The sequence below is a fragment of the Salvelinus fontinalis genome, chromosome 3 (assembly GCF_029448725.1).
Source record: "Salvelinus fontinalis isolate EN_2023a chromosome 3, ASM2944872v1, whole genome shotgun sequence".
NCBI classification, from domain to species: domain Eukaryota; kingdom Metazoa; phylum Chordata; class Actinopteri; order Salmoniformes; family Salmonidae; genus Salvelinus; species Salvelinus fontinalis.
In genome coordinates, this window is record NC_074667.1 from 30,871,190 (window position 1) to 30,896,643 (window position 25,454).

At 44.7% G+C, this 25,454-nt stretch overlaps 1 protein-coding gene across 1 annotated transcript in view; it reads right to left on the reverse strand.

The window, feature by feature from the left end:
* The window catches only part of LOC129843631 (receptor-type tyrosine-protein phosphatase gamma-like), a 282,617-nt gene that overhangs the window by 20,768 nt on the left and 236,395 nt on the right, over positions 1 to 25,454 (reverse strand). Inside the window, exons 7-14 of the mRNA XM_055912307.1 lie at positions 24,798 to 24,955; positions 20,618 to 20,816; positions 16,335 to 16,519; positions 14,332 to 14,440; positions 14,153 to 14,202; positions 13,166 to 13,934; positions 10,289 to 10,427; positions 4,789 to 4,880 (exon numbers count right to left, since the gene is read on the reverse strand). Coding sequence (XP_055768282.1) covers positions 4,789 to 4,880; positions 10,289 to 10,427; positions 13,166 to 13,934; positions 14,153 to 14,202; positions 14,332 to 14,440; positions 16,335 to 16,519; positions 20,618 to 20,816; positions 24,798 to 24,955 — 1,701 coding nt within the window. The remainder of the gene's footprint in view (positions 1 to 4,788; positions 4,881 to 10,288; positions 10,428 to 13,165; positions 13,935 to 14,152; positions 14,203 to 14,331; positions 14,441 to 16,334; positions 16,520 to 20,617; positions 20,817 to 24,797; positions 24,956 to 25,454) is intronic.

Sequence of the window (25,454 nt, forward strand, 5' to 3'; positions counted from 1 at the left end):
CGTCTCCAGAGAGAGCACATGTGTGAGAGAGAAAGAGAGAGCGAGAGAGAGAGAAAGAGAGAGAGAGAGAGAGAGAGAGAGGAGAGACAATAAAAGCAGAATGGATGGAGTCAATACAGACATCAGCTGTATTCTTTAAGTGAACCATCAGAGCTTGGAAATGGGCTGTCGTGCCTTAGTCCCGAAGAGTCTCTCTGCTCTCTTAAAGGAACGGTATGCACTACGCACGCCACAGCCTTCTTACCATCTTATTGACTAGCTGCCAGTACACTGGGCTCTGAAGTCTCCCAGGGAAGAACCCTCTCATATCACCCCTAATAGAGCAGTCACAAGCGCCTGTACATGCACTGAGTAGTTGAGTGGCTGAGTGAAGACTTAATCAAGCTAAAACAGAGGTAGATTGGCCCAATCAAAAGTATTGGACTAACACTATGTATCCTATCTTCAAGAACATGAGCAGATACTGACTGACAAAGATCAAGATTTGAGTTGTTTTGCACCTTACTTGTGGAATAATCTTCAAACCTCTCTAAAAGTGGATGTTTTGGTGCCTCTAGGGATATTCAGACTGACTGATGACATTTTTACTGAAGTTTGTTTTCTTTGATTGTGTTTTGTATATCTGTTTTGCTTTTGTAATATGTGTATATTTTTGCAATTACAGGGCTCATCTGAAAAATAGTCTTTGGTCTCAGAATGACTCCCTGTCAAAATAAAGGTTAAATAAAAAATGTTTAAAAAAAACATTGCCACTAGTTTTCACTGAATTAGTGAGTCTAAATGATCAAATCCACCATGATGAGACCACATGGGAGCGTATCAGAGCTAGTTTTCCAGTCAGATGACTTTGTTCTTCCTCTCCGTTGACTTCCTTACATATGGTTATTGATCATTCAGATGAAATGCTCTGTCTAGTCTACACTTGTCCAGAGATGTTAAATCTGAGCAGAGAACAGATATTGAAAAACTTGTCTCAACAAGACTTAACCACATGGAACGGCTCAGCTTCAAAGATACAACAATGTACACGCTATAGCGAGAGAGAACAGTGAATCATTTTCAGGAATAATATAGAGAGGGATGGAGAACCAGGATGAACATACAGCATTTAGACTAAATAGTTAGGCGGGACTTGCGAAGCAAAATAAATGCCTTTCAAACTTTAAAACGTGTAGACTGGTCATGACCAGTGTACTTACATACAACGTTCTGACATGTTGAATACTTTTTATGTTATACACTTTTGTGTACTTTTGTCCTCCATCCACTTTCATGGGATTTCCTCAACATTCTAAAGGTCCCATTGTGACATCATCACTTCCAACTTTCCATTCACTGTAAATGCAACCATGCAACTTCTGACACAAACCAGCTACTTTGACCACTCTGCCTTTCTCCCCCCAAAATTAGCACTTTCCCAACAAGTTAGACAAAACGTTCTACGGTATGACATCTTCGTCTCCTTCTCTGCTATTAAAATCTGCAGTTTTTTCCAACTTTTATCAAATAACTGCTGTTTTGACCACTCCCCCAACAAGTCAGACAAAAACTTAAGAGTGTATGAAATCTCTACTTCTCTATTTTTCAAATCTGAAAACACAGTAGGAATAGCTTCAACCAATCAATAGATAGAGATGTGTTAGTAACCCATCGGCTGTTTTCATTATTGAATCATTAAGTCATGTCAGAAGCTAGCAAATTAATTTCTTACCAACAACAGCTGCAAATTCAAATACAACTACATCACATTTTGAACTTCACTTTCCTTGCTTTGTCCATCAACACTATAATGAATCTAGCAAATACGTGGTGGGGGTCAGAGTGGAGTATTTATTTAGTTTCATAGCATAAACATTTGTTAGCATGTTTCTCACACTGGCTTTAGCCACGGCGGGAGCAGGCCTGCCAAGGCAAGTTTTACCTAGCAACGCGTGCCTCGAAGGAAGAGAACTCTTCATAGCGCAACAAATTCCCAGAAGATTTCTAATGCTCACTAGCTTCATCCTCCTCCTCAAGATCATGACCCGTGCTCTAAATAACTCAACTGGCTAGTTTGAATGTCTGCTAATAAAAGGGCGGACTGTACATTGATCCTGCTGCCCTGATTGGATAGAGCGAAGCGGTCTCCGCTCACTTGCTTCATATTTTGCTCGATAACTTCTCATCGCATTTCGTTCAGTTTTCACACGCAACAACTGTAGTTTAGACTCTGACCACAACCACATAACTATTGACCACACAACTACTGAACCACCCAACTATTGGCCACAACCACACAACTACTTACCACAACTACACAACTACTGACCTCACAACTCCTGACCACAACACAACTACAGACCTTAACTACAGACCACAACTACTGAACCACGCAATTACTGACCACAACCACAAAACTACTGACCACAACAGAACACAACTACTGACTACAACTATTGACCACAACTATTGAACCACACACCTACTGAACCAAAACTACTGACCACACCTACTCACCACAACCAGGCTATACTAACTTCCACAACAGAACACAACAACTGACCACAACTATTGACTACAAATACTGACCACAACCACACAACTAGTAAACACAACCACAAAACTACTGACCACAACAGAACACAACTATTGACCACAAATACTGAACCACACTACTTACTAAAACTACTGACCACACCTACTGACCACAACCAGGCTATCCTAACGTTTCATCTACCTAGTTTTTCAACTATAACCAGACACCACCATTACTAATGCTACTATAAGGTATTTCAAAATCATACATTGTTTAAAACAAGCTAGCAAACAGACCAATGTACTTTTCAGTGACCACTGTTATCCCTAAAGAGCTGATTTATTAGATAGAACTACAGCTAGCTATCAATAGGTCTACATGCAAACCTATTCTACATAGTTCTTCAACTACCACAACATTTTTTTTCAAGATCTGTCCTTACTAGATGCATAATCATATTTCTCTCCCCAAATACAAGCATAAAACGTTCTGAATTATTCGATCATCATTCAAATAAAATCGAACTTAATTGATACTGAACGTTTTACAAAAGTAAGTTGTGTATCTATTTATCTAAAACCCACAGCATGAATGATTCAGAGTTGCTTTGCTTTCCTAAGAGTGTTGTCCACATGATCCTGCCTTTTTATTTCTTTGTCTTATGTGTTTCTTCTTTTAGTTTTTACACGCAACAATTGTAGTTTAGACATTTTTCTGATCCAACTGCCCCACAATCCAAACTAATAAGATTGATATAGTAGTCTATCAAAGTAAATCAGACCAATTATTTTACTACATTTCATTTTGACTATATGTAACTGCTTTGCTTTAAATAGTCAAGTAAAACATTTTAAAACTTCTACCACAAAAATACTTTTAAAGAGTTAAAGCAAGTACCACCAATTGTACTTCATGTACAATCTACACTGAACAAAAATATAAATGCTACATTTAAAGTGTTGGTCCAATGTTTCATGATCTGAAATAAAAAATCCCAGAAATGTTCCATACTCACAAAAAAGTTTACTTCTCTCAAATGTTGTGCACAAATGTGTTTACATCCCTGTTAGTGAGCATTTCTCTTTCGCCAAGATAATCCATCCATCTGACAGGTATGGCATATGAAGAAATTGATTCAACAGCATGATCATTACACAGGTGCCCATTGTGCTGGGGACAATAAAAGGCCACTCTAAAATGTGCAGTTTTGTCACACAACGCCACAGATGTCTCAAGTTTTGAGGGAGTGTTCAATTGGCATGCTGACTGCAGGAATGTCCACCAGAGCTGTTACCAGAGAATGTAATGTTAATTTCTCTACCATAAGCTGCCTCCAACATTGTTTTAGGGAATTTGACAGTACGTCCAACCGGCCTCACAACTGCAGACCATGTGTATGGTGTCGTGTGGGCGACCAGTTTGCTGATGTCAGCGTTGTGAACAGAGTGCCCCATGGTGGCGGTGGGGTTACGGTATGGGCAGGCATACGCTACGGACAACGAATACACAACAGAATTTTATCGATGCCAAATTGAATGCACAGAAATACCATGACGAGATCCTAAGGCCCATTTTTTTTTAAGGTATCTGTGACCAACAGATGCATATCTGTATTCTCCGTCATGTGAAATCCAGAGATTAGGACTTAAAGAATTTATTTAAATTGACTGATTTCCTCATATGAACTGCAACTCAGTAAAATCTTTGAAATTGTTGCATATTGCGTTTTATATTTTTGTTCAGTATAGTCACCAAATGGTTGTAGGTTCTACAAAAACCTTACATTTTCTACCAGGTAGACACTTCTAGAATAAGGTGTGTGTGGAGTGGGTGGGCAATAGTTTGTAAACAACAACACTGCATAAAGGTTTGATTGAATTTGGCCCTCAGGCTAGAGGGTGTGTTCAGAAAGGGGGTGCAGGTTCAGAACTGTGTGCTACGTTAAATGAAACAGAAACTGTAATTTACTGAACGGCCAATTGAAAAATGTTGTGACTATGGTGGCCCCAAGGGCGAATATTGTATGGTGTGGTATTTCAAATGGTCACACCCATATTGATCAGGCCACACTTTTTTTTTTTAGGCCACACCTTGCCAAACCCACCAAAATGGAGCAAACATACCTCAAAGGCTATTGAAAAAACGGTGGGCACTGTTTTGGGGGAAACGTGTTGTTTAGTACAAAATGTCACGCAACGTAGCAAACGATGCGAACTAAACTCACCCCAGGGTGTATTCCAGTGGAGGGTGTGTTAGGTTGTGTTATGTCTCACCTGGGATGGGGATGACGGGGATGTTCTCATTGGCCACCACCCTGGGAGAACTACTGTCCTCCACATAGAAGTGAGCTGTCTGGAAAAACCTCCTGTAGACAGACACAGAGGAGAGGAAATAGTTAAACCAACATAAAGTACACCACAGAAGAGAGCAACATGATGCAGAGTACCATCAGTACCACAACGAAAGAGGCCACATGTATCAGCACAGCTAAATATCCCCATCCTTCGCACTTTAACATTCATTTTCACCAAACAGTTCGTGTCAAAAACAAAAAATGACTACGTGATTTTGATTTCCAACTTCACAAACATAACTTTATTAAATTGTTGCATATACTAATAGTAATTGCAGCACTCTTTTTGGTGCCTTGTCTGCAGCATGTTGGCCAGGTGTACTTGTTAGAGGGCGTGCCGCTAAATGCCATGTCCTATTATCTTTAAATGGGGCGGGGGAGTTGGGTGATACCACCTCTGTCCAGCAGAGGGGAAATGGATCGTTGTAACCCGTTTTGACCACTGTGAACTAGCTAACACAAAAAAAGCATCGAGAGAGTTGACACCCCATCCGTGACAGGTTAAAACAGCAGAGTGGTGAAGTGCAATTCCATGGTAACAGAGTGACACTGACTTATATTTATTTACTTTAAAATGTATGTTAAACAAAAACCAATCATTGTGGGTGTCCCGAGTGGCACAGCGGACTAAGGTACTGCATCGCAGTGCTTGAGCCGTTACTACAGACCCGGGTTTGATCCCAGGCTTGTCACAGCCGACCGTGACTGCGGCGGCGCACAATTGGCCCAGCGTCGTCCGGGTTAGGGGAGTTTTTGGCCGGCCGGAATTTCCTTGTTCATTTCCGCTCTAGCGACTCCTTGTAGCGGGCCAGGAGCCTGCAAGCTGACTTTGGTTGCCAGCTGGACGGTGTTTCCTCTGACAGATTGGTGAGGCTGGCTTCCGGGTTAAGCAAACAGAGTGCCAAGAAGCAGTGCGGCTTGGCAGGGTTGTGTTTTGGAGGACGCATTGCTCTCGACCTTCGCATCTCTCGAGTCTTGTCAGTTCCAGTCTTGTCCCATCGCTGCAACTCCAGTACGGACTCGGGAGAGGCGAAGGTCGAGCGCCGTGCATCCTCCGAAACATGACCCAGCCAAGCCGCAATGCTTCTTGACACAATGCCTGTTTAACCCAGAAGCCAGCCGCACACCTGGCGACCGTGTCAGCGTGCATGTGCCCGGCCCGGCCCCATTAATATGGTTTTTGAACATTATAGTTTGTTTACAAACATAATAGCTGTATTTTTCTTTGTTTATGGTTGACCCAGCTTGTTGGCCATTAGGCAATCTACGTTTCTCAGCAAGTTCAAAGCATGTGAATGCTGCTATTTACGACTTCACAACTGGTAATTGCCATCTTCCCACTTGGTTATGAATGTAGCATACCTTTATGGCTTCAGTTAAACCTTTATTTGAGTTGCTTACTCTGTTCTGCTTTGTAGATCTGTTTTTACATTCAAGTTTTCTTTTTATCTATTCACAGACCGTATAGTTCTCTTTTTGTGCAATATGGTTTTAGATTTCTCTTACTTTGTAAACCGCATCAAGTTTAGGAAAATAAACCGCCTAATAATTGCATTGCACTCTACTCAGATGTCTCTCGTTGACTGCTTGGGCCGTCCCTTACACAGTTCTCATTGTAATTACATAATTATAACCCATTTTTACCATTGTGCGATAGCTAACACAAAACAGCACAGAGAGAGTTAACACTCCATCAATGACAGGTTAAAACATCTTCATTCATCTTCAATTTCCACTTAACATTTTACAGAAACACATTTACTTGAAGAAGATGCAAAGTTTGGTAACAGAATGACGGTTTGTGCTGTTTGTGCCATCAGTCTGTTACCAAACTTTTCATCTGCACTGTTCTTCGAGAAAATCTGTTTTTCTTAAATTGTCCATGGAAATTGTTAAAAAGTAGTCCTTGGTGTGTTTAACTTTTCAATCATTCGTTTTTGCTTGACATGAAAAATCGGAATCTCAGCGTTACTCTGTTCTCATGGAACTGCCCTGAATATAATTACACAGACAGAGCTGGCAGTTAAATTACACCTGAAATACCCAGAAAGGTTAGAACCAGCTCTATTTACAACCCTGCTGATGTCACACAGTTATGACTCAGTAGATGACAACCACCAGACACAACAACACCCCGCTATTACAGGGGGAAAAGTACACACGCACGCAAACTACCTCCTGTAAAGACACACAGTGAGCTGACCATTAGGAACAGGTAAGCAACATCACTGACCCCGTGACAAACACCATGCTACATTTAGCCCTGGCCCCTCAGTCACACTGCCGGACGACAGGCAACGCACAGCAGAGACTAAATACAGCAGGACTATATACAGCCCTGCCAGCCTCTCTGCCTCCAACATGTAAACACAAGCACGATCCCTCAATGACTAGCTAATCGCTAGCCTTGAGAAGTTGTTCTAAAGTATTTCTCTGAAGCTTGCATTTTGTCAGAGGCTTTTTGAAATGTCACCCAACATATTCTATGTCTAGCAGCTTGAGAGAGAGAGCGGGGAAGACAGACAGCAAGGAGAAAATGAGTGCTGCAGTAGTAGTAGGAGTCCCTCTCTAACCTCAGAGCCTTCACCTGCACTCACACAGAAACAAGTCCATTCCGTATACACCAGCTTTTCCCATCTGGGTTCCTCCTACCGGTATGTCCTAATAATATGTAATAATATGTACCAGTATGTCTACTGATGTTCCCCTACCAGTATGTCTACTGACGTTCCCCTACCAGTTTGTCTACTGATGTTCCCCTACCAGTATGTCTACTGTCGTTCCCCTACCAGTTTGTCTACTGTCGTTCCCCTACCAGTTTGTCTACTGTCGTTCCCCTACCAGTATGTCTACTGTCGTTCCCCTACCAGTTTGTCTACTGTCGTTCCCCTACCAGTATGTCTACTGACGTTCCCCTACCAGTATGTCTACTGACGTTCCCCTACCAGTATGTCTACTGACGTTCCCCTACCAGTTTCTCTACTGACGTTCCCCTACCAGTTTCTCTACTGACGTTCCCCTACCAGTTTGTCTAGTGACGTTCCCCTACCTACCGGTACTTCATGCAGAGGAGAGAGCAGATGCTGGTCATTCTGGTCGAGAGAGAGGAGGAAAAGAAAACAGGAGTGTGGCCTAATGGCATTTGCAGAAGGAGAGAAGAAGGGAGCGCGGAAGAGAGAGAGGGAGAGAAAGCGAGTGTGAGTGAGTGAGTGGGAGAGAAAGACAGAGAGAGAGTCGAATTGAGAGGGAAAGAAAGAGAGAGAGATTGAATAAATGAGGGGAGGGTCTCCCCTAGCTTGCGTCATACCCTTGTCCCCCTCGATCCCTGCCCCCCTGGCTAATTACTCCCTGAGGGAGAATGTGTGGTGTGGCGAGCTAACTAACCAGCCTCTCAATACCACCTCGCCTTACACCGGGGGAGGGGGAACCCCACCAGAGAGATAGAAAGGGGGACGGATGGAACGAGAGAGGGAGGGAGGGATAGAACTAGAAGACTGTCTCACTGGACTCTCAACGCTTCCCATACTTGGGGAAGAGGGCCCCCGTTCAAAAATAGACAGAGTGAGATGGAAGGAAGTCGTGGTAGAAGGACGAGTCCTTTTCATTGGACTAAATTATCCGCCAGTCCAAACAGCCTGGTCCACCTCTTTCCCTAGCAACCCCTGACTCTGAGTGGTTACTGAGAATCCCTCTCTCCTACCGGAGTTAAATATAGATGTATTGTTTACCCCGTTAAACCTATGTGAAACATCTGTGAGATCCACCTATGACCATATCCTCAAGCCAAACAGATGGAGCCCTCCCCTTTAATAGCAAATACTGTCTTTTGACACACAACTCAGATCACAAAGACGAAAACAAACATCAAATCGAGTGTCGCGATGAAATAAATGTAATCTAATCAGTGATCACATCATATTCGCTGGAGTACAAAGAGACAAAAAGTGACGCTGAGCTAATGACGACCATGTATGCATTTCGTCAATTATGAATAGCTATAGCGTTCTGAAAAGTCTATTTTAATCTCCTCCATTGGATGGTCTCCTTCCCTTCTGAACGAGCAGGGATGGGGGAGTGAAAGGGATGAGAGGAGAGGAGAGGAAGGAGAGAGTGAACGGGTCGAGCTGGTCTTTCATCAGATCCTGTTCCCCCAGGGGAGAAAGCCATTGTCTGGGAGGTGTCAGCTCTCGTCACCAGCACAGCCCAGACAGGGAGACAGACAGACTTTCGCTGTCACGTCCCACACACTCTCCCTGCTACTCTCCCTCACCCATCACATACCGCCACGGCACTCGTTCACTAGATATATCACTCACTCACAGATGTATTAATTACTTCAATTAGCATTCCATGGAGCTGATCATCCTCTATTTTCCTCGTTCCAACATTCACATCATTGGCTCGCTCTCTCACGCACTCTCACAATTGCATCACCAGTACCAGTGAGAAGGAGCCATAGTTACACATTGAACTCAGAAAGCACATCAACCTTACATTTCCATCGGAAAAAAAAAAATCATACAATCCGGCCAAGCTTTTGCTCCTATTAAACAGCTCAAGGCAGAGCGGGTGTATACATAAATCAAGCATAACACACGGAGCTCAAGTAATGATCCGTTGTGTTGTATAGTGCATTAGGCTGCAGTAGGCAGCACGTGTATCCAGTCATTAGCCTGTCCTGTGTAATTACTGGGGTTGAGAAAGAGAGTGGTGTGTGTGTGTGTGTTTGTGTGTGCGTGTGGTTGGCATCACACTGCAGATGAACACACAGCTGGGCCCCCTCCCGGCACCATGGCCCCTGTGGGCTGGCCCCCCTGCAGAGATGAGCGTGATAGGGAAGGGGGAGGAGAGAGGTATGAGGAATGGAGGGAGGAGAAAGGGAGGATGAGAGGGAGGGCTGCCAAAAAAAGCAGTCGTCCTCCACCAAGTAGGTTCCCGGTGGCCAGAAGCGTGCGGATGCGCACGCGCCCAGGAAAGTAGATGTCCCCGGTGTGCAAGAGGACAGGTCACCCCACTCCGAACAGGAGTGCGTATCTGTGAGGACCACTAGGCCCAAGGGCCAGTGTGATTAGGTGAAGGAGAGAGAGGAGGGCTATCTGTTTCTGTGACAGAGTTATAGCGGGTTAATTGACAGCTGTGACTGAGCAGAGCAGTGGGGATGAGGAGATAAAAGGGACCCCTGATCACGTGGAGAGGAGGAGAGGAGTGCAGGACAACATGGTGCAACTCAATCTTCTGCCCTGAGAAGGCTTTCATTGTGTTATAGTGGCAAACCAGACAAATGTTAAAGACACAATTTTTCTGAGCTCATTAAGCAAGGTTGGTTAAGAGAGACCCACCCACCCACCCACCCACACACACACACACACACACACCCACACACACACACACACACACACAGTAATAGTATAATATCTTACCTCCAGTAGACCAGGACAGCCAGTAGCATGATGAGGCAGAGCAGAGTGAGCGCAGAGACCACCACCAGGGGGACGATCCACACCATCCCGCCCACCCCGGGGTGAGGGCTGCGGGTCATGTTGGTCACACTGGTCCTGTCTGGAGGGGTGGGGGTGGAGGGATGGAGGTGGAGACTTACCAACAAAACACTTCAACATATTTACATACAAAACACTTTAAAGCTTGAATCCTTAATCAAAACATAAACTAAGTGGACACCCCACCTCAGTTTTGGTAAAAAGCTGAGGGATTGGCCTGGAGAATATAACTCTCAAATACATAGACATAGCTATGGGTGCAAGGACTGACCATCCATGATATCAACATTAGTTTTTACCATGTTTTGAGGCTATAGAGTGTTTGTTTACACTTACCTTGGTCACAAACATTGGAGTAAACCAAGCATATATTGTGGGTTCTGTTGGGGTATGACAGAACTAAACTCATGAAGAATCCTTGTGCTCTTTGGTAAAATGTTTATTTTGGAGGACATTTCAGCAGAAGTGTTGCAGGTGGGGAGATTCAAGTCCCTAGTGAGACACCAAGGGAGAATGGAGGGATGTATTGCGAGAGGAAATGGCAGAATGATGATTTATTGGGCAAGATGGGTTGATCTGTGGCTGTCTGAAGGGGAATTGATGAGTGTTGGAATAATTATATATACACAAATGTACACTAAAATGTTTGAGTTCCTCCATTCAGGGATGAGGGTGGGATGTTTTGCGTTTCGTTATTTATGTTTTGTGGTTTGGTTTCATGCGGTGTGTGTGCTGGTCCTGGTAGTTATGGGTGCCATGGGCCTCCCGAGTGGCACAGCAGTCTAAGTCGTCCGGGCCAGGGGAGGGTTTGGCCGGCCGGGATTTCCTTGTCCCATCTCACTCTAGCGACTCCTTGTGGCGGGCCGGGCACCTGCAAGCTGACCCCGATCGCCAGCTGTACGGTGTTTCCTCCGACACATTGGTGCGGCTGGCTTCTGGGTTAAGCAAGGAAGAAGCAGTGCGGCTTGGCAGGGTCGTGTTTGGAGGACGCATGGCTCTCGATCTTGGTAAGTAACTCCTGTGTATATTTGGCCTTGTGTTTAAGGTTATTGTTCTGATGAAAGGTGAATTTGTCTCCCAGTACCTGTTGGGAAGCAGACTAAACTAGATTTTCCTCTAGGATTTTGCCTGTGTTTAGCTCTATTCCGGGGTTTTTTATCCGGGAAAAAAACCTTCCCTAGTCCTTACCAATGAGAAGAATACACATAACATAATGCAGCCACCACCAAGCTTCAAAATATAAAGAGTGGTATTCAGTGATGTGTTGTGTTGGATTTGCCCCAACATAATACTTTGTATTCAGGTCACAAAGTTAATTTCTTTGCCACATTTTTTGCAACTTTACTTTAGTGCCTTTTTGCAAACAGGATCCGAGTTTTGGAATATTTGTATTCTTTACACTCTTTTCACTCTGTCATTTAGGTTAGTATTGTGGAGGAACTATAATGTTGTTGATCCATCCTCAGTTGTTTTCTCCCATTACAGCCATTCAACTTTGTGACTGTTCAAAAGTTAAAAAAATTCTAATAATAATAACTCATGACGTATTTATAACTTATATTCTTCAAGAATCAATGGGTATATATATATATATATATATATCATTAAATCCCCAAATCATAATTAAGTCCAAAAATGGTTGTAGCAATTAAGGATTTTAGCTTTAACACACATAACAATTCAACACATAAATAACACTATAACACACAAAACACAACAAACACTTTCACACAAAACACAAATCCAACTGAGATTATTCCGACTATTTGGGCCACTCCGGGATACCTCAGCCATCAAACAACCAGTTCCACTTGAGAACAAAAAATGAGTTCAGCTCTACTTAAAAATATATTTAGAATCTATATTTATACATTTACAGACAATTTGAGTGAGTCGGACTCATCAGGAGGGCAAGTGACTAGGTTTACCTTCAGGCCGGGGGCACGACTCAACTAAATGGATCCGTTAATTCAGGAGGAATAAGGAAATGTATGATGGAGCATCCACAAACACATTGTTATTCATAAAACAAATACACTAGTTCCTACGTTCTGTTTTCTCCCTGGCAGGAAGTCAGGCAAGCAGGCAGTTTGTTCCTGAAATATGCCTCAGAGAATGCCCCAAACTAATGGCCCCCAGGCTAGGTAATGGCCCCTCAGGCTGTAGAATAGTTCCATTACTTTCTCTAGGGCTCTCTGGGTGGTATTATGGTAGCACTCAGAAATGGAGCTATTTGTCTCTGGCTATAATATAGCATTGCCACATACTGAAGCAGGAGCTGATTCCAAGACGAATGTTTCAAATGTGCCCGTGCCTGTCTCATATTTACTGTTGATATGCACATCTATAAAAACACAGACAGTTTAATATGACAAGCTGCAGAAGGGAGAAGTGGGATCCAGAAAACTAAAATGACATTATACAGGTCTAAATATGGTGAAGCATATCTCAAGTGCTAAAAAGAGGATTATAAACTTGGTGGTTCGAGCTCTGAATGCTGATTGGCTGACAGCCATGGTATATCAAACCGTATAGCACGGGTATGACAAAACATGTATTTCTACTGCTCTAATTACGTTGGTAACCAGTTTATAATAGCAATAAGGCACCTCGGGGGTTTGTGGAATATTTCCAAAATACCACGGCTAAGAGCTGTATTCTAGGCACTCTGCTTTGCGTCGTGCAAAAATAACTGCCCTTAGCCGTGGTATATTGGCCATATACCACACCCCCTTGGGTCTTATTGCTAAAATCTGTCCCTTGTTCCAAAGATTGGGCTATACAGAGAGTTCTACTCACCAGTGTGGACAGAGAAAGGCCAAAGGCTCTTCTCTTCCCCGCTAGTCTTTGGGGAGCTTGTTGGGCTCTGGGGAATCTGTATCTCTCTCTCTGCTGTGTCGTTCTTTGGCTCCACAGTGGGCCCTGTGTTACTGTCAACTCTGACCAGTTGGTCCTCCCCTCCACTTATTGGCACTGTGGTGCTGTTAGCAACAGGCTCTCCCTGCCCCTTTCCTTTCTCTTTGGCTGTGGCTGTGGGGGTGAGGGCGGAAATGGGCTCTTTGACCACACTGTCATTTAGATGCATCTCCACCTCATCAGGCGTTGTCTTGTTATTCTTCTTCCTCCTCCTGTCGTCTTCCCCTTCATCCTCCTCTCCCTCTCCCTCCTCCGCCTCGTTCTCCCTGTCCACCCCCGCCGCCTCCTCCTCTGTGGGGGTGTCCGTGTCAGAACCACCCTGAGGGGCTGTGGGGGGCTCGGTGGAGGCCTGGGGCTGGGCAGGCTGGCGGCTGGGACCCGGGCCGGGGTTAGACCCAGGGCTGGCTGCAGGGGCCTGGGTGGGCCAGAGAGAGCCAGGCAGGGAGGAGATGACCCCTCCGCTGAAGCCCAGGCCGGCCAGAAGGGTGCTGGTTACCACCGATGCTACCGTGGCCTGACTGCCGCTGGACGAGGGGCCCATGCCCCTTGTAGCCATAGAGACGAAGGAGAAGGGGAGACCAGAGGAGGTCCAGGTAGAGGATCCGGAGCTTATGGGAGCCATGTCTGCCGAGGAGGCTGGGGAGACAGTGGGCTGGGGGAGGGAGGGAGAGACACAGAGACAGAGTGCGCGAGAGAGACACACACACACAGAGACACACACACACAGAGAGAAAGAGAGAGAGATAGAGACAGCGAGAGACAGAGAGAGATAGTCAGTATCACATCATATCAAATCATGCTGGCACATCACAAAATAAATTACTATGTCGCCATCGTCTGGACAACACAAATGATGCCCACTTCACTCACCATTCCAGTTTTCACTATCCGTGTTCCCTCAAATATCCTGGTGGTGTTAGCTGGAATAGCAAACAGAAGAAAACGTTAGACATGCTTTTGAAACAACAATTATTTGGAGGTTGGGATTATGTGATTCCATTCATAGGGCTGTACTCTATATGCTGTGTTATGGTGTGTGGTGTGATTACCTCTGAAGAGCAGTGTCTGGCTGAAGTCACTGCGTAGGTCTCTCTGGCACACCGCCTGGACTCTGAACAGATACAGGATGTCTGAAGACACGTGGGTTATCACCGCCTTCTGTAAATTGATCACAGCGAGAGAGAGAGAGAGAGAACGAGAGTCAAGAAGACAGACTGCCACTGAGACCTGTAGATATGGGCTAGCCACACTACAGTACATCAAAGGCCTAAGGAAACAATTCACATATGATTTACAATCCGTGAGTGTCAATACCGGCAGCTCACAGCCATGTTAGGGATCTATAGCATCTGCTTTATCTTCACCTAACCCCTACCCCTCTTTGTGTTCTCACGTACCCCTCACTGTGTCCTTAAGACCGCAAGACCCTCCAGCGGGTGGTGAAGACGGCCCAGTACATCACTGGGACCGTGCTCCCAACCATCAAGGACATCTACTCGAAACAGCATCATCAAGGAACCCACACCCCAACCACAAGCTGTCCACACCTTTACAGTCGGGCAGATGGTATCAGACCTCATGCTCCGATACCAACAGGCTCAGAGACAGTTTCTATCCACAAGCCATCAGACTGCTGAACACTTGAACTGGACTGACCACCTGCTCTGATTCTCCGCACCTTAGCACACATGCACTCACGCACACGCGCACATATACATTCATGCTACACACACATCACAACTGCTGCTACCAGACTCGTATTATTCTGCTCAGTTTATACACTTGCCCCCCCCCCCCCCCCTTCCCCAATACACAAGTAAAAATTGGACAATAAATTGTGCCTTCCTGTATTATACTTATGCTAAAATGTTTATTCTATTCTACTGAGCCATTTACTTTATGTACGTATTCTTACCTTCTATGATTTCTTCATGTTGTTGCGCGGCGGAGAAGTAGGGACTTCTGGATGTATACCACGCCTTCCCCGCACCACATATGACTAATAAAGCCTGAAACTGAAACGTACCTATCCCTCACTGTCTGATGCAGCAGCAGCCACTCTGGTTAAAGTTAATTCTATTAGAGATGGTCTCCAGAATGGAAGGTTATTGCATCGGCCGAAGGGGAGATGAGAGAAGGGGGAAGTGAAACTAAGGGCTTGAGTGGTTTTCAATTGATTCAATTGTGATTGCAGGAAGCCTGCGGGTCCCTGATGTGACCCTGATAAAGGGGTCCGGGTACGGAGATTGAAAATAAAAATGAAAATTAAGTGGGCAGAGAATAGAAAGAGGGGGCTGACGAGAGGGAGGAGAAGGAGGGACTTGGCAAAGGAAGAGAGAGAGAGAGAGAGATGGTGGTGATTGAGTGTAGCCAAAGAGAGATGGATGTCAAGGAAATGTCTCTGCATCATCTCTCTTCAGACAGCGTCTCTCCTGCTGTGTATGTTTATTTTTTTTATTTTTTAAAATGAAATGATCGTTCAAAGCCTCCTCTGTCTGGCCTCATCTCAAAACATATTTTTAGAGGATGAAAGACATCAAAGTTGGGCGCTTTAGTCTCCATTTGGCATGTCTAAATAATCAACACATCCAAGTAACTAATGTGAGGGCAGGAAATATATCAACAAGCGTAGACAGCCATGATGTCTTTAAAAAAAATAAAAAACATGACTTCACCCAGTTCACAGATTATAGTCACCGTATCAGACAGGGGAAGTGTCCATCTCACCTCTCGCTGACACTGGAGGGAGTTGAACCCACCAACAGAAACATCACAGTGGGAGTCATCAGAGCAGTGTGTGTGAGACAGGCTTGGAGAGTCTATTTCCAGCCAGGTGACTGTGACCGACTGACAGACACACTCGTTTTTTTCTGGTCGACCTGACCTGACCAGGACCTAACTATGGGCTATAACTAGGACACCGAGTTGTTCCTGGTCAGACCACAAGATTAGTGAAAACTCCTGGTCCTGAGTACGGCAGCTGAATAATTTCTTACCAGGGAAAACGCTTGTTATCTTTTAAACTGCACAGTGTTGTCTATCTGTGTCTCACCATGTTCTGGTCCCCAGTCTTGGTGAAGGTCTTCTCGTAGGCCACATCACTCTTCACCCAGCTGTAGGAGACCATGAAGCTGGTGATAGGCGGGTGGTAAACTACTAGCGGGCGCTGCCAGCTCACCACCAGGGCAGTGCCGTTCAGTGGCTGGATCTTCATGTTGACCGGGGCACTGCTGCAGACTGGTGAGGAAGGGAGAGGGACCGAGGGGGGGGAGAATGAGGAGAGGGATGGATTGAGAGAGGAGAAAAAAGGTAAACAAATGACTCATAAGTCACATAAAAACCACCCTGGGTGGAAGAGGATAGAAGAGAGAGAGAGAGAGAGAGAGAGAGAGAGATATAAGAAGAGCGGGGAGAGAGAGAGAGAGAGAGAGAGAGAGAGAGAGAGAGAGAGAGAGAGAGAGAGAGAGAGAGAGAGAAGAGAGAGCCTTGAGGGGCTTGTTTTTCTTACAAATGAAGCAATGGTGACACCGACAAACAAACAGGTAAAAATAGAAGGCCTTGCTTGGAGCGGCGGACTGCTGGCTGTTTTTACATCATAGCAGTCCGTTCTGATGATGGCAAGCGGTGTGTGTGTGTGGTTCTTCTATCTTTATCGGGACCTAAAATCCCAAAAAGGCCCCACAAGGATAGTAAAACATGGAATTTCCCACATCCCCATGAGGACAAAGGACAGTGGTGGAAAAAGTACCCAATTGTCAGACTTGAGTAAATGTAAAGATACCTTTATAGAAAAGGACTCAAGTAAAAGTGAAAGTCACCCAGTAAAATACTACTTGAGTAAAAGTCTAAAAGTATTTGGTTGTAAATATACTTAAGTATCAAAAGTAAAAGTAGAAATCATTTCAAATTCATTATATTAAGCAAACCAAACGTTACAATTTTCTTGTTTTTAAATTTATGGATAGCCAGGGGCACACTCCAACACTGCGTTTGTAAATTCGCTCTGTCTATATACTCCGATTTCAGAGCCCTCTCGTCTGAGTGTGCCAGAGGGCAGAATAACAGATTCATTTATCAACACTCAACACTCCTTGAATACGGCCGGTGTCAGTAAACGTCTGCAAAAAAGTGTAATTAAATGTTTGCCAGCAGCACAGTAACTGCTGTACTTACCGCTGTACTGACCAGTACTGATGCGTGAATTGAAAATGTTCCTGTCCTGCTAATCCTTCAAAATGTAACGAGTACTTTTGGGTGTCAGAGAAAATTTTTGGAGTAGAAAGTACATTATTTTCTTTAGGAATGTAGTGAAATAAAAATATAAAGATGTCAAAAATAGAAATAGTAAAGTAAAGTACAGATACACAAAAAAAACGACTAATGTAGTACTTTAAAGTATTTTTACTTAAGTACTTTACTCCACTGCTATTTTAACCTTAAGGGGTAGGTTTAGGGTTACAATTAGAGTTAGGGTTATAATTAGGGTTAAGGAAATGGGTTAGTGGTTAGGTTCATGGTTAGGTTTGTGTGTGTGTTTGTGTGCGTGCGTTTGTATGCATGCGTGTGTGTGTTACGTGCGTGGGATGCAGGCAGGCAGCCTGAGGAGCAGCTCAATATTTTATTACTGTCTGACTGCTGACTCATCCAGCTGTTGGTTTCCTGAGGAGTAGCTTCAAACAGACTGAAAGAACACATACGCTCATAAAGACACTAGGCCCCAGGCCTTAACACACAGGGCTCTGGCATAGTCCAACCAACCAGTCTCTGGGGTACTGGATGGAGGGATGGAGGAAGGAGGGATAGAGAGATGGAGGGGTGGAGAGATGAAGAGATTGATAGATAGATAGATGGGTTGGAGCCATGGAGAGATGGAGGAGTGGAGAGATGGATGGGTGGAGGAATAAAGAGATGGATGGAGAGACCAGTGGCTGTAGACAGGAGGAGGACAACACACAGCTTTAGACAACCTCCCCATGAAAAGGAAAACATGAATGAGGAGGCTTCCCAAGCCACAAGAGCCGCACCTACTTATCTGGCTGCAATAAAACCATACCACTTTGTTTACATGAGAAATTGAACATCATGAAACATATTCTGAGCGGTACAAGTTGGATAACACAAGGCTTGGTTTTCAATGGCAGCAACAGTGAAACCATAGAGACAGAAATACAGGTTCAAAGGAAGTAGTAGACACATTCAGAATCACTCAAGGGGAGCCACTATTACATTGATGGTAAGGCAAGCTGTCTATTCTGTAACCATTGCCATTTCCTGTGTATGAAGGAATCCTTGAGCAGTACTATACATAACCTCAAGGTGGTGCTGTAGGCCACAGTATGGGCACTGGACAGGGATCAAATATCATTATGTGTTTTATTGAGGGTGTGTCTGTCTGTCTGAGATGTCTCCCTTTTTCCACTACAGAGAAAATGATATAAAAGTAGTGTGAATAGTCGGGTTTATTCAACAAATGCATTTTTTTTTTTAAACGACAACATTGCGGCATGTGTAATGGAAACGCAGCTATATGAGAAATGTTCTAAAGGTCGACAACATTTTTATCTGTTTAACAGGGATGGATTTTTTTGTATACTTTTTTTCATTGCGACAAATGATGATGGAAACTGATAATGATTACAGATTACATGGGGCACATGATCATCCCGTAACTATAAATCTCCACTCCACATTTCATTCTAAATACCTTCTGGTCGCTAAATCCATTAAAAAAAAACTAGGCTATAAAAAATAACGTTTCTTTGCAAGACAAGGATTGACTTGACTTTCAAGAATCCCTGAAACGCTTTGCCTTGCTTTGCTTTTCTGGTTGGCTGGCTGGGTAAAAGTTTCACCGTCCAATTATTTCAGGTCTACACGAGTGCAAGTTTCACCATGGCACGGTCCGTGGCGATATTATTAGAATATGGAAAATATTAGTCAGTTCTTGTATTCTATCCGTGCTGGCTTTTGCAGGCTTCCTGAGATATGAAACAGATAGGTGGGAGCAGCCATACAGGATGCTGTCAATTTGCCCTAAGTTTTTTATTTTTTTAGTTGTGACATCATTACGTCCAGCAGTTTTTATCAGACCAATGGAAATGCAGTTTAATGGAAACGCACCATAGCAGGTAAATGTCGCAACTATTTTGTAAGCAAACTTTCTAAATCACTGGAAACATATGATGTATAAAATATGAAATGGAGATGGGGTGTGAGGGGAGAGAGAGAGAGAGAGAATAGAGAGAGAGAGAGGCATGCAGGGAAAGAGAAGGAAAAGGAGAAGGCATAGCGAGTAGAGGTGGGGAGGATGAAAAAGAGATGGTTAGGTTGAGAAACACACTGTGACTGATGCCTAATGGAAGTTCTCTGTTACTGCTTCGAGAGCTCGACACTACACATGACATTCACCAGTTGAGGGCATTATGACCCTCATCACCACCATAATCATCATTCACCGTATCATCCGCAAGCCAGAAAAGAGGGCGCAGACACACACCTCTCCACATTCAGAGCAGAGGAGAGGAGAGAAGAGAGGAAGAAAGGAGAGGAGGAGAGGAGTAAAACGCAGAGGAGAGCGGCTCCCTCATACTAAACCCTGTGTTCAGAGTCGTCGTATGAGAGCGAGGAGAGAGAAAATGGGACAAATGGAGGAGGAAATGGCGATAGAAAGATGAGAGGAAGAGAAGGGAGAGAGAGAACAAGATAGAAATGTGGGAAAGTGGGAGGGAGGAGAGAGAAATGAGAGATACATTAATCATGTAAAAAAAGAGAGAGAGAGAGAGAGAGAGAGAGACGTTTGTTGGTCCAGGACTTGTTCCACCCATCCCCTCAACTGACATAATTGCCACAAAAGCAATTTCACAACTTAATTTGTGTGGCTTTATTTTTAGTGTGCATATTAATGATGAATACTGCTCTGCAGCCCATTACAGCGCTAGCTCCCACTTCATCACAAGCGCACCTGATCAATTCTCTCTACTAGTCAAACTCAAAACAAAGAGAGAGCCCACGTTTAAAGAGGCAGGAGCCTTTCTGGGTGGATGGACTCACGCGCTTTTAGCGGAGCCTCGACTAACAATGTTTGTGATGGACAATAAAGCAAGAAAAAATGATTTTATCCAAAGAGAGAGCGTGAGTATGAGTCAATACATGGTATGGAAAAATGACAGGGACTGAGTGACAGAGTGAGAGTCAGCATGAGGTCATATCAGGTGTAGTGGTCCCTCTGGATGTGTCTGTGGTGCTGTGGGGGTCTGACCCCAGGCTGTCAATCAGGTGTCTCTGACTGACTGACTGACTGACTGACTGACTAGAAGAGACTGTGTAGTGTGGTACCTCTGGATGCGTCTGTGGTGCCATCTGTACCCAGTCCCAGGTTGTCGGTCAGGTCCCTCTGCCAGGCATCTTTAACAGCAGACTTCAACACCTCCCGGTCATCCAGGTCCTGGAGGGGTCTGTAGTTGTTTCTCAGGTATTCTACCGACTTCACATGGTCCTGCTGCTCCGTGGTGAAGATGGAGTAGAACGCCTCCAGCTAAACACAGAGAGAGAGGGAGCGAGAGAGAGATGGTCTTCAGTAAGGCATGAGCAGGGGTGGTTGCGCGTGTGTGTGTTTCTGTGCGTTTGCGTGTGTGTTGGGTGGAAGGGGTGTCCCTGAAGTAAAGGACATGAATGGGCTGCTGTTCCGCTCAACTGGCCCGAGGAGTGTGTAACATTTCAATGGGGCCAATCTGCTGACATGGATGGCTTTGACTGATTTCCTACAGAGCGCTGAAATGACTACACATTAAGATCGGCTGGAATCATGGACGCACGGAGAAATGAATTACAGCTTCATAAGAGGCCATCTGTGAACGCCATAAAACACCGCAGAACACAGCCAATACGTTCCATCCCGCTAACCAATACAGAACAAAGGATGTGTCCTCTGCTGCAAGTTTATGGACATATCTCGTCCGGAGCTCTTCAAATATGTACTGTACACTCGAGGAAATAATATGTGGATATGTCAGTAGATGTGTGTATAACCAAGTGTTGGACATACAGTACAAAGACATTAAACAGCCCTGGTTTGGTGCGTAATAGTCAACCTGGTGTCGGAGGGGATTGAAAAGCCTGCACCACCATGGGTGCACGTTTTGGTTCTTGCCCTAGCACTACACAGCTGATTCAAATAACCAACCCATCGTCAAGATTAGAGGATTTGAATCAGCTGTTTAGGGCAAGAAACTAAACGTGCACCCAGAGGGGGCCCGAGGACAGAGTTTGGGATACCCTGCTATAGATAGGCTTGTACTATGGGAAAGAGTAGTTTTGGCTGCGGCGGAGGTTACTGTATAGAGTGGGGTTTCAAGGTGTTTGTGGGGGCTGTGCTTTGTGGTAATTTGGCCAGGTTCCGGTGGAGTTTTCTATGCGGGCTAAACTGAAACGCAACGCTTCGGTCGTAGATCCGATCGTGGATGTGGTGGCATTTCGGGGAAACTCAAGAGCCATGCTTTCTTTGGAGGGGTGGATTGTGGATTTTGCTCAATGGAGGTATATATATATTTTTAAATCTTAAAATCAATGTTGTCACAGTTGCTTCTTGTTGAAGAGGCAGCTGCTAACGTTAGCTTGCTATATTGTCTTTAGACAGTGTCTTTAGATATTTTTGTCAGATGTTACTATGGAATACTGTAGTATAATTACAAGCATGTCATAAGTGTCAAAGGTTTTTATTGACAATTACATGAAGTTGATGCAAAGAGTCAATATTTGCAGTGTTGACCCTTCTTTTACCAAGACCTCTGCAATCCGCCCTGGCATGCTGTCAATTAACTTCTGGGCCACATCCTGACTGATGGCAGCCCATTCTTGCATAATCAATGCTTGGAGTTTGTCAGAACTTGTGGGGTTTTGTTTGTCCACCCGCCTCTTGAGGATTAACCACAAGTTCTCAATAGGATTAAGGTCTGGGGAGTTTCCTGGCCATGGACCCAAAATATCAATGTTTTGTTCCCCCGAGCCACTTGGTTATCACCTTTGCCTTATGGCAAGGTGCTCCATCATGCTGGAAAAGGCATTGTTCGTCACCAAACTGTCCCTGGATGGTTGGGAGAAGTTGGTCTCGGAGGATGTGTTGGTACCATTCTTTATTCATGGCTGTGTTCTTAGGCAAAATTGTGAGTGAGCCCACTCCCTCGGCTGAGAAGCAAACCCACACATGAATGGTCTCAGGATGCTTTACTGTTGGCATGACACAGGAGTGATGGAAGCGCTCACCTTGTCTTCTCAGGACAAGCTTTTTTCCGGATGCCCCAAACAATCGGAAAGGGGATTCATCAGAGAAAATGACTTTACCTCAGTCCTCAGCAGTCCAATCCCTGTACTTTTCACGGAATATCAGTCTGTCCCTGAATATCAGTTTGTCCCCCAAAAGTCTTCGCCTCACTGTGCGTGCAGATGCACTCACACCTGCCTGCTGCCATTCTCGAGCAAGCTCTGTACTGGTGGTGCCCTGATCCCGCAGCTGAATCAACTTTAGGAGACGGTCCTGGCGCTTGCTGGACTTTCTTTGGCGCCCTGAAGCCTTCTTCACAACAATTGAACCGCTCTCCTTGAAGTTCTTGATGATCCGATAAATGGTTAATTTAGGTGCAATCTTACTGGCAGCAATATCCTTGCCTGTGAAGCCCTTTTTGTGCAAAGCAATAATGACGGCACATGTTTTCTTGCAGGTAACCATGATTGACAGAGGAAGAACAATGAATCCAAGCACCACTCTCCTTTTAAAGCTTCCAGTCTGTTATTCAAACTCAATCAGCATGACAGAGTGATCTCCAGCCTTGTCCTCTTCAACACTCACACCTGTGTTAACGAGAGAATCGCTGACATGATGTCAGCTGGTGTTTTTGTGGCAGGGCTGAAATGCAGTGGAAATGTTTTTTTTTTGTGATTCAGTTCATTTGCATGGCAAAGAGGGACTTTGCAAATAATTGCAATTCATCTGATCACTCTTCATAACTTTCTGGAGTATATGCAAATTGCCATCATACAAACTGAGGCAGCAGATATTTTTTATTTTTTTTATTTTTACCCCCTTTTCCCCCCAATTTTCGTGGTATCCAATTGCTAGTAATTACTATCTTGTCTCATCGCTACAACTCCCATACGGGCTCGGGAGAGACGAAGGTCGAAAGCCATGCATCCTCCGAAACACAACCCAACCAAGCCGCACTGCTTCACAGCACGCCTCCAACCCGGAAGGCAGCCACACCAATGTGTCGGAGGAAACACCGTGCACCCGGCTCCCTTGGTTAGCGCGCACTGCGCCCAGCCCGCCACAGGAGTCACTGGTGCGCGATGAGACAAGGATATCCCTACCGGCCAAACCCTCCCTAACCCGGACGACGCTAGGCCAATTGTGCGTCGCCCCACGGACCTCCCGGTCGCGGAGTCTCTGGAGGCGCAGCTAGCGCTGTGATGCAGTGCCCTTTATATTTGTGTCATCCTCAAAGAAAATGTATATTTGTGTCATCCTGAAAACTTTTGGCCACCACTGTATGTTGGCAATATGTTACTCCGCATTGTACAGTAGGCTACAGGCAATATGTTACTCCACCATGTACAGTAGGCTACAGGCAATATGTTCCTCCACCATGTACAGTAGGCTACAGGCAATATGTTCCTCCACCATGTACAGTAGGCTACAGGCAATATGTTCCTCCACCATGTACAGTAGGCTACAGGCAATATGTTCCTCCACCATGTACAGTAGGCTACAGGCAATATGTTCCTCCACCATGTACAGTAGGCTACAGGCAATATGTTCCTCCACCATGTACAGTAGGCTACAGGCAATATGTTCCTCCACCATGTACAGTAGGCTACAGGCAATATGTTCCTCCACCGTGTACCGTAGGCTACAGGCAATATGTTCCTCCACCATGTACAGTAGGCTACAGGCAATATGTTCCTCCACCGTGTACCGTAGGCTACAGGCAATATGTTCCTCCACCGTGTACAGTAGGCTACAGGCAATATGTTCCTCCACCATGTACAGTAGACTACAGGCAATATGTTCCTCCACCATGTACAGTAGGCTACAGGCAATATGTTCCTCCACTATGTACAGTAGACTACAGGCAATATGTTCCTCCACCATGTACCGTAGGCTATAGGCAATATGTTCATCCACCATGTACAGTAGGCTACAGGCAATGTGTCCCTCCACCGTGTGAGTCATAAAAATTACAATATTGCATTCGGGGCTTTCCAGCAGTTTTTATACGTGGGGAGCATAAATTGTACAATTGTAAACTGACAAAGAGTTTTGAAAGTTACATAAATATCTGTTAGAGCCCATTACCTGCTACCTGGACTATAATGTTTGATACACAGAGAAGGAGGAGGAAGGAGAGAAGGAGGAGGAGGAGGAAGGAGAGAAGGAGGGGAGTAGGGGAATAGGGGAGAAGTAGGTGGGTATATAGAAACAGTGGGATGATAGTGTGTATGTGTCTGTGCATGTGTAACTGACCTGTGAGTGGGAGAGGAAAAGGGGTCTGGATAAGATGATCCACTCGACCACCTTGCTGCAGGGCGGGATGGTGAGAGAGCCTGTGTATCGGTAGTAACTCCCCAACGATGATGGTAGCAGATCCCTCAGGACGAAGGAACTCAGGAATGTCTCCTTCTCTGGAGGGTGGAGAGAGAACACATAAACACATATTAACACAGAGAAACACACACTAACACTGCATCCTACTCTTGAGGGGAGAGAGGACACAGGAACTCACAGATCAACACAGAGAAACACATTCAAACACAGCCATACCCACAGCCCACACACAGTACACATTGAGTGACCCACACAATGTAAACAAAGTGCAGGCATAATTATCCCCACATAAATAAATAGACAATGCATACATTATATTGTATCTTTACGCCTTCTTCAATCACCACGTTTACAATATAGTGGATTTATTTACCTCACATGTCTAGTATTTCATTTTAAACGAGGTAGAAAGTTCTGTGTTTATTAACAACTGACATACAGTACCAGTCAAAAGTTTGGACACATCTACTTATTCAAGGGTTTCCTGTATTTTTATTATTTTCTACATTGTAGAATAATAGTGAAGACATCAAAACTATGAAATAACACATTCAGTCTTCACCAAGGTCCGGAGGT